The sequence below is a fragment of the Glandiceps talaboti genome, chromosome 12, assembly GCF_964340395.1.
Source record: "Glandiceps talaboti chromosome 12, keGlaTala1.1, whole genome shotgun sequence".
Classification (NCBI taxonomy): domain Eukaryota; kingdom Metazoa; phylum Hemichordata; class Enteropneusta; family Spengelidae; genus Glandiceps; species Glandiceps talaboti.
In genome coordinates this window covers 16,197,019-16,212,756 of record NC_135560.1, presented here as the reverse complement: position 1 = coordinate 16,212,756, position 15,738 = coordinate 16,197,019, and the positions used below count along the sequence as shown (strand labels likewise).

The window sequence follows — 15,738 nt, the reverse complement described above, 5'->3', positions numbered from 1 at the left end:
TTATCTTTCTTTGAGCACCTTGTCAGGTAGCAGTGTTGTGATAATTTTCATGTATTGTACCATCAAGTCTTGAGAGTCACTTGGGGTACCTATACACACTTACAACAGAAAAACCTTGCCATGACTGTCTTGTTTTAGTCTTGCTCAAGAACGACATCATCTTGACAGCACAGGTGTGTTAAATTTAAATAAAATGCCGTCAATGTGTCTTGAGGTATGTGTTTTCTTTGCAGTGAGTGAATCACCCAACTGCACCAAAGAAGAGCGCCACCAGTGTTCAAATTGAGTTGAATGATTTCACTTGTTTTTCTGTGGCTGTAACACATACATTTTGGATATTTATTTCAGGATTTCTGTTTCTTGTTGTCAACAAGGGCTGGTGGTCTTGGCATCAATCTTGCAACAGCAGACACTGTTATCATCTTTGATTCCGATTGGAACCCACAGAACGATCTACAGGCGCAAGCTAGGGCACATCGAATTGGTCAGAAAAACCAGGTGGGTTGTCTTGTTTGGAAAACCAAACTTTTATGAAAAAGTTGATTCAATGAAAAATTGTAACAATCCCCTTAGAATAAGAAATCATTGAATTGTTGAAGGAACTCAGGAGACATAGAAAAAAGTACACTTTGAAACATTTTAAAAAAATTTACAGAAATAAAAATGTGAAATTTGGGTATGGAAACAAAGTTGTCTTGCAGAGCTATAGAAAATGAAAGGTCATGAACAAAATGTGATCCTATCTAACTCCATATGGATTAAGATTTGGGGTATGAAAAATTGTCTGGCAGAGTTAGAAAAGTGCAACTCGCGGTTCAAGTCAAATGAACAGATTTACTTACAGTTATCATTCTGTAACTGGTTTTACCTGTTTTCTATATTACCGTTGATAACTTAATGTCGTCTTTGTGGAAGTCAAATAGTTACAATTTTGTCGTATTGAATATTGTACAAGTTTCGTTAGTAATGTTGGCTGTTTTCGCTGCTGTCTTTGCATAGGTAAACATTTACAGACTTGTTACAAAGGGCAGTGTAGAAGAAGACATTATTGAGAGGGCTAAGAGAAAAATGGTACTTGATCACTTGGTCATACAAAGAATGGACACTACAGGTAGAACTGTCTTATCAAAGTCATCAAATCCATCAAGGTAAAGAAATCTAATCTATCTATCTATCTCTATATGGGCTGTCTAGCCTGACATATCAACTAGTCTATTACTCTGTGTGTCAGTGTGTGTGCGTGCGTGTGTGCATGCGTGCGTGACTATGTTTGGCTGACTTGCTCATCAATGACTGGATTAGTCTATCAGCTAGCCCTCGGATGTTCTTCCGATAAAATACGACACACAGCCGAATAACGCTATCGAGGATGGAACATCCGAGGTCTAGCGAATGTCATCAGGATATAAATAACTGCCAATCAGAGAACCGTATTAGCGACAAGCACAAACAGAGGACAATAGCTAAATTTTCATGCATATTCATCTTAAGGAGGGGCTTGTAAAAATAACCACCAATGCGTTAACTAAAATGTGTGAATGACAACGTCTACAGACTCATCAAACACAATTACCATAAACTGATAAGACATAGTAATGACATAAATGTGTTTGTCAACACCTGCATGCATAGATTGAATATATTAAAGTATATATATATGCATATATGGCCCAACCCACCGCTTAATGTAATCTCAATGGAATGTCTGGTCTGAAAATGACATTCGCTAGACTGTTCAGGCAAGCCCTCACATGCGAACTTCGTTCGCTTATAGTTATAGCATCGAAAGAAAGCCTGAACGTCTAGCAGCAAGACTATGACTGGATGTGTGTGTACACCATCCAGCTAGCAAACCGGTCAATAAGTAAATTAAAACAAGATGAAAGATGGGCAAATACAGAATGTGTCTGTACATTTCAATCTTGACCACATGGCCACCACCAAAGACACAAATGAACTAACCAATGTATTCCAAAGAACACCTGTAGATCATTTCACCAGTGTAAATTGCTCCTGTAGCTAGTGTTTTAGGGTACGTTTTACTAACTGAACAAAACATTTCACATGTTCTATTTGCAGTAATACTACACCTTTCAATAAAAATGAGCTCTCGGCTATTTTGAAATTTGGTGCTGAAGATCTCTTCAAAGAAGCTGATGGAGAGGAGCAAGAATTGCAGGTTAGTTGTTGTGATCAGTCTTTTAATATTCAATCAATTAATATAATCATCAAACTTTTGATCACTCAGTCCCGTAAATGCATACATGTCCCACATTAGTTGAAGTTCAGGGTAGGTGTCCTTCCAAGGCCCCCAATGCCCAATTATCCTAAATATTTGGAAACTGCAAACCAGCAAATATTGGGAAGTCTTTGTGTTGACTTGAAACCTTGGTATTATTTGTAAAATCATAGATTTTGCGTACATTGTATTGTAATTTTTGCAGGAAATCCTGGTGTAAAAGATGAGGGAAAACTCCATTAAATTTTACTGCCTGTAATTTTAAGGGGTGGGGGGTGGGCCAGAGACGGACCAATCGATTATATTTAACATGAATGAAAACATGTACTTCACAAACATGATGATTTTGTTTTGTAGGAAATGGACATAGATGCAATATTAGAGAGAGCTGAAACCAGGGATATTGATTCGGAGCCTACAACAGCTGGAGAAGAACTCTTGTCACAATTCAAGGTATGATATTTGTAGAAAGGAGAATGTAATATTGTGTTATCGTTGACTTAAAGTATTATTGCATAATTAGATAAACCGATTTGAACTGAGAATGGTTTGAGTTTTCTTCAGAGTAACAACAAGTTTAAAGAGTTTATTTCCAAAGCACATTTTATGTTAAAACAGAACATGCTTTATCCACAAAAGTTTCAAATGTTGTACATTTTAGATTTGATAAATTGTTATTATCGATATCCTAGAACACAAGACAGTGAACTCCCAAACTTTTTTTGTTATTTCCAAAATGACCATAAGCACTCTTCGTATGGAGAGATTTTGGTAACTTTTTGATTATCAGTGAAATTCGTCCCTGATGCATGTTCTACCGTAAATCCACTTTTGGTTATCATTTTTGGTCGTACTAAAAGTAGTGTGTGTTTTTTCTTCAGGTTGCAAATTTTTCAACCATGGACGATGAACCACCATCAGTAGAGGAAGACACAGGAAAACACTGGGATGATATTATCCCTGAAGATGCAAGGAATAAAGTAGAAGAGGAAGCCAAGCAAAAAGAGCAGCTAGAGTTGTACTTGCCACCTAGGGTTAGAAAAAGTGTACAAAAGGTACTGAACTTGGACATGTATTTCCCAACTTGTATTTTTTTGTGTACAAACAAACCCCCCGCCCACCCCCTCCTGTGAAAGAGGGTTAATTAAAAGCATGTGTTCCACAGTCCGAACAAGAATATGCTGTGAGACTGTAACTTACTGGACTTTGTTATTTCTAGAAATAGTATTACAATTTTATTCCTGGATGTCAAATTTTAAAGCGAAGTTGTGTGATTCAGACATGCATGCCTAGGGGGTCCCATGCTATGAAAACTTAGATTGTAACTAGGGACACTTAATACATAATTTTATTTCTGAGTGGAAATGACTATGATGTCAGAAGGACAAGTGAATTTTAGCACCACCATGAAAATAACTCAAATTGAATGTGGTGGTTAGAACTTTGAATGGGTTAGAACTGAAAAAGTGATTGTGACGTGGTGCAATGCATCATGTTTGGCAATGAATAAAAAGCACTTTTGTATCAGACGAAAAATTCACGTTAATTTTACTGTCTTTGGGGACTTCTGGTGTTTACTCTATATTGATTACAGGGTGATTAGGTTCAACGAGAAGGCACCGCTACCACCTGTGTGCGTAATCTACCACATTGACAACATTCGTTTGTGTTTAGTAAACCGATACCTTGATTGCCAGAGTAGTATTTACAAGCACTGCAAGTAATGACTTGTACATAATGTAGTAATTGATATCATGTTTGTATTGCTAGATGACATATCAAGGTAGTGATACAGAAGACACAAGAAGTAGTAGCAGGAGGAGGAGAAAACAGAGATCTGATAGCACTGGTAGTTATAGTGACTCTGATGATGAAAAGAAAGTGAAGAGGGCTAGAGGTAGACCAAGAACTGTACCCAGGGATACATTTAAAGGATTTAGAGATCCTGAACTTAGAAGGTATGATGTATGTGTGTGTGTGTGTGTGTGGGGGGGGGGGGGGGGTTATGTGTGTGGACATGATGGCTTGATGCATGTGTGTGGATGGGAATGATTTGGAGAATATGCATGTGAGTAGGGATGGTTGGTGAGTATGCTTGTGTGGGTAGGGCTGGGTTGGTTGGTATGTATGTGTGTTGGGTATGTGTGTGTTTGTGTGGGCGCATGTGTGTGTGTGTGTGTGTGTGCATGTGTGTGTACTTTGTTGTGAAACCACAGTGCTGTTTTACTTTTGTGCATTATCTAAATGACTAACACTCTTTTAAGTCCATTTTGATCGTGTACACCTTGTGGGACAATAAGGAGAAAGCATTATGTCTAAATTTCAAAATGGATGGTCCTGTGAAAATTAACTAAATAGTTGTGACAATCTTATTGGTAAATACTTCATCAAAACAAGTGAATTAAAAAGTTTGTGCTTACATCAACCCTTTTCCTTGATTTGAATAACAATATTGGGATGTGATTGGGTCTTTTATATAATTAGACTGGAATGTCAGAAATGAAATCCTAATGAAACTGTTTATCCATCCCATTTTTGATTTCTCTAGGTTTATCAAGAGTTACAAGAAATTTGGTGCTCCACAAACAAGGTATGTAGCCTAAGATATAGTAGTGGTAAGGGATCTACATATATTTGGACTTATTCGTATCTCTCATCAAATTTTGTTGCTGGGTTAATACTTTTGTGGCAGATAAAGTGTGTTTGTATACATATTGTGTATCTGGGTTATTTATTACTCCTGTCAATATGATATGACAGTGGCAACACAACTATCGACAAGTTAAAAACTTGTTAAGATACAATGTTGACGGTTGAACAAAGTTAAGAATAGATGACTTCGGGAGTAACCCTTGTAAGAGGTATAGAGGTATATCCTCACTACTAGAAGTGTAGGAAATCTGACAAAGGAAAGTTGATGTGTAATCTACCAAAGACAACAACAATAGTTGTAGTTTGTATCTAAGTTTGCTGAGAGCAGGTTTTCCACTGCAATATTTTTTATTATGGGTTAGCGCTCTTGGTGATATGTCATGTTAATCGTAATCATTCATTTGACATGATTTATTTTGACACACTCAGAAAAGTATCGCTAGAGATGTTGAGAACCTAATTTTGTGACATTTCATGATTGCAGGTTAGAAGCTATCGCTGGGGATGCTGAATTACAGGAGAAATCCCAAGCCGATGTAAAGAGACTAGCGGAAGCTTTACACAATGGTTGTGTACAAGCATTAGAAGAATACAAAACACAAATGACTCAGAATCCAAATTTTGATGGTAGGTTGTACAAATAGATATTAAAATATAGCTGGTTGTGTAGCTTTAATATTAGACAACCATACGAATACGAAAGGCATAGGTGATGGGAAAAAGTTATAAAATTGCCTAATGCTGAGTAACCACTTTTTGACCATAGCTGGAAGTGAGATAATTTGAATGATAAAAAACGACTCTTGTGAAAAGAGTGAAATACGTAGAACCTGAGATAACATGTATCATGCATAGTGAGAATCTATATAATGGTAATATATGCAGGGTAAGATTGAAAAGAATTGTGTTCACTGAATATGAATCCAAAACATGCACATGGTGGGTGATTACATGATGGTGAATGACAGCCATACGTTTGTCTAAAATATGACATACGATTTCAGCCAAAATATGATGGATGTCAAGATAAAGATGACAAGTTTTGAGATCGTGTGATTATGATTGTAAATCTGTATTTACTTTGACAGGGAAAAAAAGAGGCCCAACGTTGAAGATCTCCAATGTTACCATCAATGTACAGTCTGTACTAAGACACGAAGAAGAGTTGGAGCCACTACAGATTATCATACCATCAGATCCGGTGGAAAGAAAAGAGTAAGTTCTTGTATTTCCACTATGTAAGGTCAAAGGTCAGAATTAGAATGAACATGTAGTTTAGTTCTTTTGGTCATGATACAGTACAAAAATTTGCCCCAAAATATAGACTACTACTTGTGAGGCACTAGGTGTTTGTATTTGTCTATAAAGTTTAGTTCATATCATATTTCTGCATTGTTAGTCCTTACTTCAACCTCCCCAATGTTTGACCAAAGAGTTGAAATTAAATCCACACGAAACTGCAAACATTTGGGCGGAAATGGTAGTCTTCACAGCCATGGAGAATAGGGTAATCATATCACAGCTAGTCCTGATATTGAAATTATGTTCCAACTTCTGTTAGATACCGGCTTGCATCACGTGCCAAACTTGCCCATTGGGATGTAGAATGGGGTAATGAAGAAGACTCCATGCTTCTCAGAGGTATCTTTGAGTATGGTTTAGGTAGCTGGGAGACGATCAAAATGGACCCAGAATTGAATCTCCATGACAAAGTAAGTGACATCTCTGTAGATTCAGACTGGTTTGTTATCCTTTTGAACATTTATGAATCTTTAATTCTGTGTATCAGAAATACTGAGGTGATGAGCTTTCTTAGTAAACTAACTTTGGTGTAGCTTGTCACCTAAAATAGAATTGTACTCCCTAAGTTTACCATAAAAAGAGCCATCATTTGATTTGTTGTCAACACAATGACCTTCACTCCAGGCACACTACATATGTATTGCTATAGGTGTGTGAGAATAAGTCAACCTGTTTGTTCTATTTTCACCCTCATCTAGTAAAATGCTATTGCAGATGCCAAGAATTCAGATTTCAGTAGTTATTTCAGACCCACTTATTGTTGCATGTTACTTTGTAGTAATGTGTCTAACTGTAAATGGTCATGTGTTTATGTCCTCCATGAAATGAGTGAAATTTTGTCATTGACAAAAAAAAAAAAAAAAAATCAGTTTTACAGCGCTCAGGTTGGACTGCTTTGCTGAAGTCAAAATGTAAGTAATCCAACTCTCTCTCTCTCTCTCTGTGTTGTGTAATAGATCCTACTGCCTGATCCAATGAAAAAACCACAAGCTAAACAGCTTCAAACTAGAGCTGAATATTTACTGAAAGTACTGAGGAAAGAAGCCCAGGCAAAGAAGGAAGGTAGAGAGGTAAGTATCAATTGTCGTAGAGTACTCTGTGGTTTCAATGAAATATAATGGACGTTGAAATCAGTGGACATTATAATTGTGTAGAACACTTCAAAATGCTGTGATTGGATAGCTTTAACAGAACTCAACACAACAGGTGTCAAAATTCTGACTCCTTAGAAAACTGGATTGTATCAACAAAAGTCACACAACAAGTTTCAAAACCTGGCTGCTTTCACCCCATTACCAACAGAGCACCATCAGGTGAACAAAAATAGAAAAAAATGGATGGCCTTAACAAAACTCTTTGACTACTGTTACGTGTTGTAAAAAGATTATCATCATGTTGGCAAAATACAAAAATGAGAACTGGATGGTCTCTATGAAATTGAACTCAAAAGGTTTCCAAAATTTCTGACTTGCGTTCACTTTTAACTGAGTGTGATTAGGTCAGTAAATGAAATAATGATATGCATACAAGTGTATGTGTATTCAGTCTACAAGCTCTAGCACAGTGTTTGATTTTTTGTGATTCCTTTAATTAGATTGTTCCTAAGGGGCGAAGAGGCAGGAAAGCAAGAGAACCTAAAGTTCCTAAAACACCCAAAATCATCAAACCGAGGAAAAGTAAAAAGTCTGAAAAAGAAAACAATACTGACGAGGTCAAGAAAGAGGAGAATGAAATTGAACTTGAGGCTGGGGAAATTGTTGAAAGCACCAAAGAGCCTGCACCAAAGAAGAAGAAAAAGAAAGAGAAGGGAGGAAAAAAGAAAGAGGGGAAGGACAAAGACAAAACCAAAGAGTCTAAGAAAGAAGCTAAGAAAGAAAAGAAGGTAAGAATGCTAATGCCATGTTGCCCCTGACAACCAACCAACCAACGTGACCTTGTTTCATGTTGCCCCTGACAACCAACCAACGTGACCTGGTTTCATGTTGCCCCTGACAACTGACCAACATGACCTGGTTTGAGTGTATAAGAGATGAAGATCATAAACATTGTCAAGTCCATCACAAAAGGGAGTTGTGGTGTTAGTAAGAAATAGAACTCCACTAACACACCTCTGTGTATTCCTTTGCTTATACACCTATAGTAGTGTTAATATAGCCTTGTAGTGAAGTCACCAGAAACCACACTGAGAATTACAAACATTGTTTTAGGTCACCAAAATTTGAAATCCATTATTGATACCTGTGGTTTTAGTGCTGTATCAGTTTTGTCAATAAGTTACAACCAAACTTCTTTTCCAGCAGTACAGCAGTGTTAACTGTTAGATTCTTGTTAGTATACTAGAAAAAGTCACTTTAGTTTGTTTTAACTGAGAGGTTAGATTTGCACTAGAAATGTGTGTTGTTAAATTCATCTGCTCTTGTGTTAAGTATTCTGTGTTCAGCTTCACCTCAATAACAATATATTTAGTGTTGCTGACCATGTCATCATCCAAGCTTACTACAACAGCGCCCTCCGGTGTTAAAACCTCATCACTTATAGCAAAAAAAATAAGTCACACCATTACTGGCTCCAACAGAGTAATCTTAATTTAAATTCAATTTTTGGCCACAGCAAGCAGAAAATGTGAAAGTTTGTTTTATTTGTTTGTTTGTTTGCAGGCAAAGGAGGAGAGTAAGGCAGCGAAGAAAGTTGTAGACCACACAGTACCTCTACATATTACAGCAAATACAACCCCTGTCCCTGTAGATGCAGTTGATGTCATGGGTGACCTAGACAAAAAAGTATTTGCCCAAGTAAGTATTAACTGTACAGGGTCTAGAAATGTTGACCTGTAGCACAGATATGAAAACATATTCTTGTTTATGTTTGTAGCAACTGTAAAGTTATAACAATGCTCTTTAAGATTAGTATTAGAAAATGTTAAAAGTAAAACAAAGTACTGGAAATTGAAATGGATTTTGTTAGTGAGGGATTAGTTTGTTGTAGGATGTTGTATTTATAGAGCAGCTGTCACTTTTGATTGTTGACCTTTGACCCTTTACTTGGGGTGTGTGGCTGGAAAATGAAGAAAGGGTCGATTGAAGTATGATGTATTTAAAAGTAATTGGTAGGGATTGAGATTATGCAAGTTTAAAATTTGTTTGTATTTCAGTGTAAAGAAATGATGAGGCCGGTTAAGAAAGCTCTGAAACAGCTAGACAACCCTCCAGCTGAGGTAACAGAACGAGAACAACTCAACCATACCAGACAATGTCTTCTCAAGATAGGTGATAGAATTATGGAGTGTATCGATACGTTCAAAGATGACCATCCTAAAGTCAGGGAATGGAAAAGGTAATGTTTCAGTTGCAACATTTCAGACATGCTAACTCCTTGCAAAAGAAAAGAAAGTGTAATTGTAACAAATTGTTACAAATTTGAAGTCAAAGAAGTCTGATGTAAAAACATGCAGAAAGTTTAGATTTATATCGGACTTAACATAGTATGCGCCTCAGAAATAAATGATTAAAACTTTTTTTGTTACTTTGCTTGTGAAAATTCAAAGAAACCCACTCTCAGTTCAAATCAAGGGAAAAAAATCATACAAACACCGTACAAACTTTTAAATAGAGTTCAAATGATATCAAAATTTAGTCATTTTAGAATCCAAAATGGCCGCCGAATATTGTGTTAACGCTATGAGAAAATAAAACATTAACATTTTCCTTGAAAACGAGATGTTGAACCCTAAATTTCTTTTATTATTTCAAAAGGACCAGGAACAAGCTTTCATATGGCAAAAGTTTGGAGAGAATTGAACAACTCTTTGATATTCAGGGGAATTTGTCTAGTGAACAAATCACTGATGATATGCTCTAAAAGGGCCTGTATTACTATAATTGTGAACAACTGAATTAAATTTAGTGTAGGGTCATATATGGCGTATTGCCAAAAATGTGTTTTTGGAATGACATATTTGTCACTAGGCCCTTTTGTCACAACTAACTCCTTCAATTATATGTGATCATGTACCAATCTTTCTTGCTGACTTTAGACACGTCACGATTGTAAATTGCTATTGTCTGATTTCACTTTGACAGTAATCTGTGGACGTTTGTTTCTAAGTTTACTGAGTTTGATGCTAAGAAGCTGTACAGGTTATACAAGCAGTCATCAAAGAAAAGAGAGGAAGAGAGAGAAGAGGTAGGTAACAGTTGTCGTTGAATTTGTTCTTTTTTTAGTCCCCTATTATAATGGGTTCTGTCTGTCCATGCATCCCTCCATGCATCTTTAATAGGTCATTTCTCTCACATGCAATATCTGATTTCAGTCAAACCTGGCACAAAGGTGACATTACAACTAGTAACACTGAAATAAAGCACTTTGTCTATGTGCTACACTCATTTATAGCATTCATATCAAATGTAGAAGTATACTCTTTCAGTTGATTCATTTACAAACCTAGCATGTGACCTTTCTAATGTGGTCAATTAGCAAATGAAAGAGTATACTTTTACACTTGATATGGATGCTATAAATGATTGTGGTACACTCAGAAAACACTTTACTTTGGTGTTATGGGTTGTACTTGATATGGATGCTAATATAAACGATTGTGGTACTATAGAAAACACTTCACTTGGTGTTATGGGTTGTATATGGGACACACGTGTACGTCACTTTGTTTCACGACAAATGCAAATTCCAGAGTTATCAGCCACTTTGCCATAAACATTATTTGCTTGACAGATATTTCATTTCTCATCTTTTTTTTTTCGCCAGAAAAAATATCACCAGTATGACCCCCACCATCAGCATCACTTACAAGAACGGCTTGGTTCACATATGCAGTCTAATGTACCAGTCAAGAAACGTTTCAATGACAGCCAAGATTCTAAACATCGGAAAGATAGAGCAGTTGGTGGTCACAAGAGACCCTACAGTAGTACAGATATACACACTGATGAAAGGAGCAGGTATGTTACGAGATTCGCACGTATAGTTAGATTTATGTCATGGGTCTAGCACAAGATTGAATAAATTAATTACCAAAAGTGAAATCTTGCAACTTTGAAATACGTTTACTCTGAGTGAGGTGAGGTTCTGACAATGTTAGAATTGTGATACCTACCCAATGTCAGAATAGATTGTTCCAATGTTGAGACAGTTCAGGTCTGGACCCCGTTAAAAAAAAAAAAATCAATGGTATGGCTACTAGGGTGAGTAGTCATAATTCTAGCCACATGGAATAACGTGAAGTCTTGACGTCTCACTTCCAACAGTCTGTCTAATGGTCCAAGAACAAAGGCCATCAACACAAGTACTTCCAGTTATGGTGTCACCAACCAATCCAGAAACACGTCCTGGTCACATGACACCTACACAACCAATAGGGACTACTTCAGGGAAAGGTAGTACAGTTCCAAAAACAAACAAAACCTAAAACGAAAACTGTGTAAACCACCACACAGACCAAAGCTGTTCCTGAGATTTCACCAACTGCCTCCTTTGCTTCTCTCTATTTCACTCCACTGTCCACTCCCTTATTTATCAAGTCTTTCTATTTTTTTTCTGCAGAGACACACCGCAATGTGCACTATCCACGTTGTTTAAAGAAAAAATCAAAGAGTTGTAATTCTGATCTGAGGACTTGGACTTTGTTTCACTCCACAATGTATGCCTCATTTAAAAACAGCAAACTTCTGATTGCACATTTTAGCAAAAACTTATTCCTGAAGAAACAATTTACAAAGTTTTTTCGTAAAAACAGATTTCTAATATGCACATTTGCAAAGCTTTCTCTCAAAGTGACAAAATTCTGAAATACGTTTTGTGACTTGGTGTGAAACACGTTTTTTGCAAAGCTTGTACTAAACTAACCGCAGTTAACCCAAAACCCTGGAGGTGGTCAAAAGTCAAACAAAGGCATGTCCTCATCTAACCGTAACAAAAATCCTAATGTTGGCCTCGGTGTTTAACGGGCAACGGATTAATTGCAGCACATATATCTTGATTTTACAGATATCATAATGATGGTGGTGGAAGTGGTGGTGGTAGCGGTAGTAGTAGTATGTATGGTAGACATCACCATGACTCAGTGTGGTCAACGCACCATTCCCCAGGTAGCAGTCGGGATAATCTAGATAGCTATCATCATCACCATTCAACCAGCAGTTCTTCCAGGTAACGTTTGTCTGTAATACATCTATTTGTCTAAGCTACATCGTTGTGTGTTTGTTCAAGGCATGGTCAAATTTACCCACGTTCTTTGTGTGACATTTGCAGTGTCACATTTGTAACTTTGTCCCCAAGTAAATGATCCAAAATGGCGATCAGCTTGACAGATCACATGAACTACAAATTGTAGATCATAGCTGTAGCACAAGGAGTTTAACTTTTTAGCATTGAGCTTTCGATTCGTCTTAGTTGATGAACGTCAGGTAGTTGCCCTGAAAGTGAACTTCTGTGTTTGAGTTGTGTCTGCTTGGTGAGAGGAATTGATGAGCAGCACCTTATTTATAAGTCATGTTATCACGTGAAGCGACCCTTGTCTTTACTGCAGTGTATTCACAATGTGTTTTATGTTGTATACTTTAAAGCAGGTACAACAGTGAAGTCAAGAGAGAACATTCTTCATCCAGTCGACACTATCACCATGGTAACCGGGACGAGCATCGTCACCACTACACAGACAAGCAAGAGCATGTTTCGTACAACCAGCATCAGTCAGGTAGCAGAGACGACCGCTTCCACCACTCACACACGGACAGTAAGAGGAGGAAAACGGATGACTACAGCAGTCGTGATTGGGATCGAGAGCATAGGCCTTCCAATGAACATAGAACTGAATCCAGACATAGCGATTACAGTAGCAGTCGGTCCTCCCTAGAACACAAACAACACAGACATTAATATGATGATGAATACTAATTTACCCTTTTGGCTGTTGAGCAGACGGAAACAGCTGTTATTATGCAAAGAGACTGTCGCATATGTTGATTTAAATTAAAACTCTACAAGTCTGTGCAATGAAGTCTATTTTTCAAGAGATGAGAAGATAAGTAATGGGACGAGGCAACGTGTGGTTTAGTATCTTTTATATTTGTGTCACTGCCTCTGTTGATTTTTATTCACTCTCTGTAAAAAGTTTTGTATCTACGCAACATCACCCATTCCTGCCTGGTGTATACTTGATACAGGTCCAGTATGCAAGAAACAAGAGACTAGCATGGCTCTATCTGTACGTACTCTCGGACAGGTCAACAGGATCAAGCTATACAGTTGGACTGTTTCCTGGTGAAAGGCCTGCAACTGTACTGAGAAACGACACTGTTTGCAAAGAGTGGACTTGCATGACAACTCTAAGCTAAACATGGAATTCCTCCCCAATCTTCTTGTGGCCTGAAAGTTTGAAATTTAACAGCATTTAAACATGAATGCCTTACGGTATCCACAGACGACAGAAGTGACTCAAGAACACAGTTGAAAATTTGCTACTGTGTCTTCCTCGGAAAGAAAAACAAAGTTTTCAAATACAAATTTCAGTATACTATTAAAGAGTAACAAAACCCTGACATGAACAATATGTATATTAGAAAGAAACATGGTGTACAGTTTTGCAAGGGAGAGCTTGATAAACACGTATCTCTCTGACTCTAACATTGACAGTAGTCTGTGGACCCAAATGAATGCTTTATTGTGATATGTAAATATTTCTTTAACTTGCAAAATATGAGTGAAATCACAGAAATAAAGGAAACTGTTTGCTATCATAAATTATATTGATGGAAGTTGTGTGGTTGATTTTGGTGAATGGACTGAAGAGAAGTTGGATGAAGTGAGTTTTGGTTACTTTAGTAGTATTTGTATTGATGTGTAAGTGAAGAATTATACATGACATGCTGATCCATAGTTCATCACTGATATGCAAATTAGGTCTTTTCAGGTGATAAATATAATGACTTGGCAACATGGTGAAATGAATAGAGACAATATTTTCAATCAACTTGTGCTTCTTTCAAAAGAGCGATCCTTAACAAAAACACAAAAGCGAAGTCTTCAAAAACTTGTATCAGGAATACCAATTGGCTGAGTATAATGTGTATGCCATTGCCAAGAATGTTTATGTAGATGGTATGAATAGCAGATATGTAATTGTGATTTATATGTTGAATACTTCTGATTCGATCAGCTTTCCAAAATTGAGGTAATGTTCCCTAACTGGATAAAAGACAGTTCCTCAAATGAATGTCCCACATGTCCAAGACTACTCGCCATCCACAGCATTTCCCCGCCCTTTTTATGGCTCTCACGGCCACGGTAGCTCTTGCATTTTTACTTCTATAGCATGTATGACTCAATCTGCTGTTCATTCACACGTGAAATGGTGCGAGATTTATAAACTCCCCCATGGTAGTCAGAGTTAGTTGAAGTATGGATGTATTAGGGGGAGAGTTGAAAGTCTATTCGCCGAGATACGGAGATTTTCACTTGCGTAAACGACAGAGAAAGTAGGAGCCTGAGATTGAGGAGGGAGACAGGGATAGCGAGACAGAGAGGGACATGATAGACTGACAAACATACACAGAGGAGAGAGAGAGAGAGAGAGACTGAGTGTGGCAGCTGGGAGATGGGAGATGAATGTGAGCGTCAAAAAGAGAGACAGAGACACGAGATACGTATGTAGACAGATGTCTGTATATTTCGTTGTCATGCGTCTCCACAGGTACACCATGAATCTCTCTGAAATAATCTGGGTATACTGTATTTGTCCATTTTTGTAAACGTCCTGAGGCCAGCAAAGCTTTAACAAACTCAACATTTTAATAGGCTGATCGTTATTGGTAAGAAAACAGGGCATGGAAACAGTTGATTCAGGATTGTGAGTTATAGAATGTGGTACATTTGGTTTCTATTCAAGTCCACCTAACTTATAGCAGTCTCTTCCAATAGACTATTGAACATAAAGCTGTTTACTCGTTGATTTCAGTTGAATTAATTTCTGACCTAAAATGTTCTTTTCACACAGCTCAGAGAAATGACTGTTTTTTTCTATGCTAGAAATATGATTAATTCAAAAATAATTCACGTTAAGTGATAACTAGTCACTACAAATCCAGACATACGGACACAAACAAAGTTACTTGTTAAATTACTACTCACAGTCAAAAACTTTTTCTAAGACCCAGAGTCCATGGACATTCATTCTCGTTGTAGGTCTAAATTCTTTGTAAATGTTAATGAATGAGAGAAGTTATAGTGCAGATATTGCACCAATCAAGTGCTCGATGCTACGCACTTTAAACCACGTTCACAACATCACATGTTACAAATAAAGTTATTATTAAAGATAAAATTGGGCCAAATGCACCTGAATATAAACAGCATCAACAAGCTAAATTCTCACTACTGAAGTGTTGGAAAGATAGGATTTTTGAATGGACACACCTGTATGTGGTCACACATTGACCAATTGGGTTTGAGGATGTGTACACAAATTAGCAAGTCATTGCGTGCAACAGGCCAGTGATTGGCCAATGCATTCCAAACATCTGGCACTTGTTGAA

The 15,738-nt window shown here is 37.3% G+C and overlaps 1 protein-coding gene across 5 annotated transcripts in view; it reads left to right on the top strand.

Annotated features, from left to right (window-relative positions):
• Window positions 1–13,935, top strand: part of LOC144443863 (chromodomain-helicase-DNA-binding protein 1-like) — a 42,757-nt gene extending 28,822 nt beyond the window's left edge. For 3 of the 5 annotated variants that reach the window (XM_078133446.1, XM_078133450.1, XM_078133448.1), the window contains 19 exons: window positions 349–498; window positions 1,000–1,148; window positions 2,080–2,179; window positions 2,597–2,692; window positions 3,121–3,294; window positions 4,010–4,197; window positions 4,788–4,829; window positions 5,376–5,518; window positions 5,980–6,106; window positions 6,453–6,603; window positions 7,150–7,263; window positions 7,788–8,075; window positions 8,851–8,985; window positions 9,345–9,526; window positions 10,273–10,375; window positions 10,955–11,148; window positions 11,455–11,583; window positions 12,194–12,355; window positions 12,772–13,935. In XM_078133446.1, the coding sequence (XP_077989572.1) occupies window positions 349–498; window positions 1,000–1,148; window positions 2,080–2,179; window positions 2,597–2,692; window positions 3,121–3,294; window positions 4,010–4,197; window positions 4,788–4,829; window positions 5,376–5,518; window positions 5,980–6,106; window positions 6,453–6,603; window positions 7,150–7,263; window positions 7,788–8,075; window positions 8,851–8,985; window positions 9,345–9,526; window positions 10,273–10,375; window positions 10,955–11,148; window positions 11,455–11,583; window positions 12,194–12,355; window positions 12,772–13,084 (2,940 nt within the window). In that variant the 3' untranslated portion in view covers window positions 13,085–13,935. The remainder of the gene's footprint in view (window positions 1–348; window positions 499–999; window positions 1,149–2,079; window positions 2,180–2,596; window positions 2,693–3,120; window positions 3,295–4,009; window positions 4,198–4,787; window positions 4,830–5,375; window positions 5,519–5,979; window positions 6,107–6,452; window positions 6,604–7,149; window positions 7,264–7,787; window positions 8,076–8,850; window positions 8,986–9,344; window positions 9,527–10,272; window positions 10,376–10,954; window positions 11,149–11,454; window positions 11,584–12,193; window positions 12,356–12,771) is intronic. The other 2 variants (XM_078133447.1, XM_078133449.1) reach the window with 2 other exon arrangements.
• The last annotated feature ends 1,803 nt before the right edge of the window (window positions 13,936–15,738 follow it).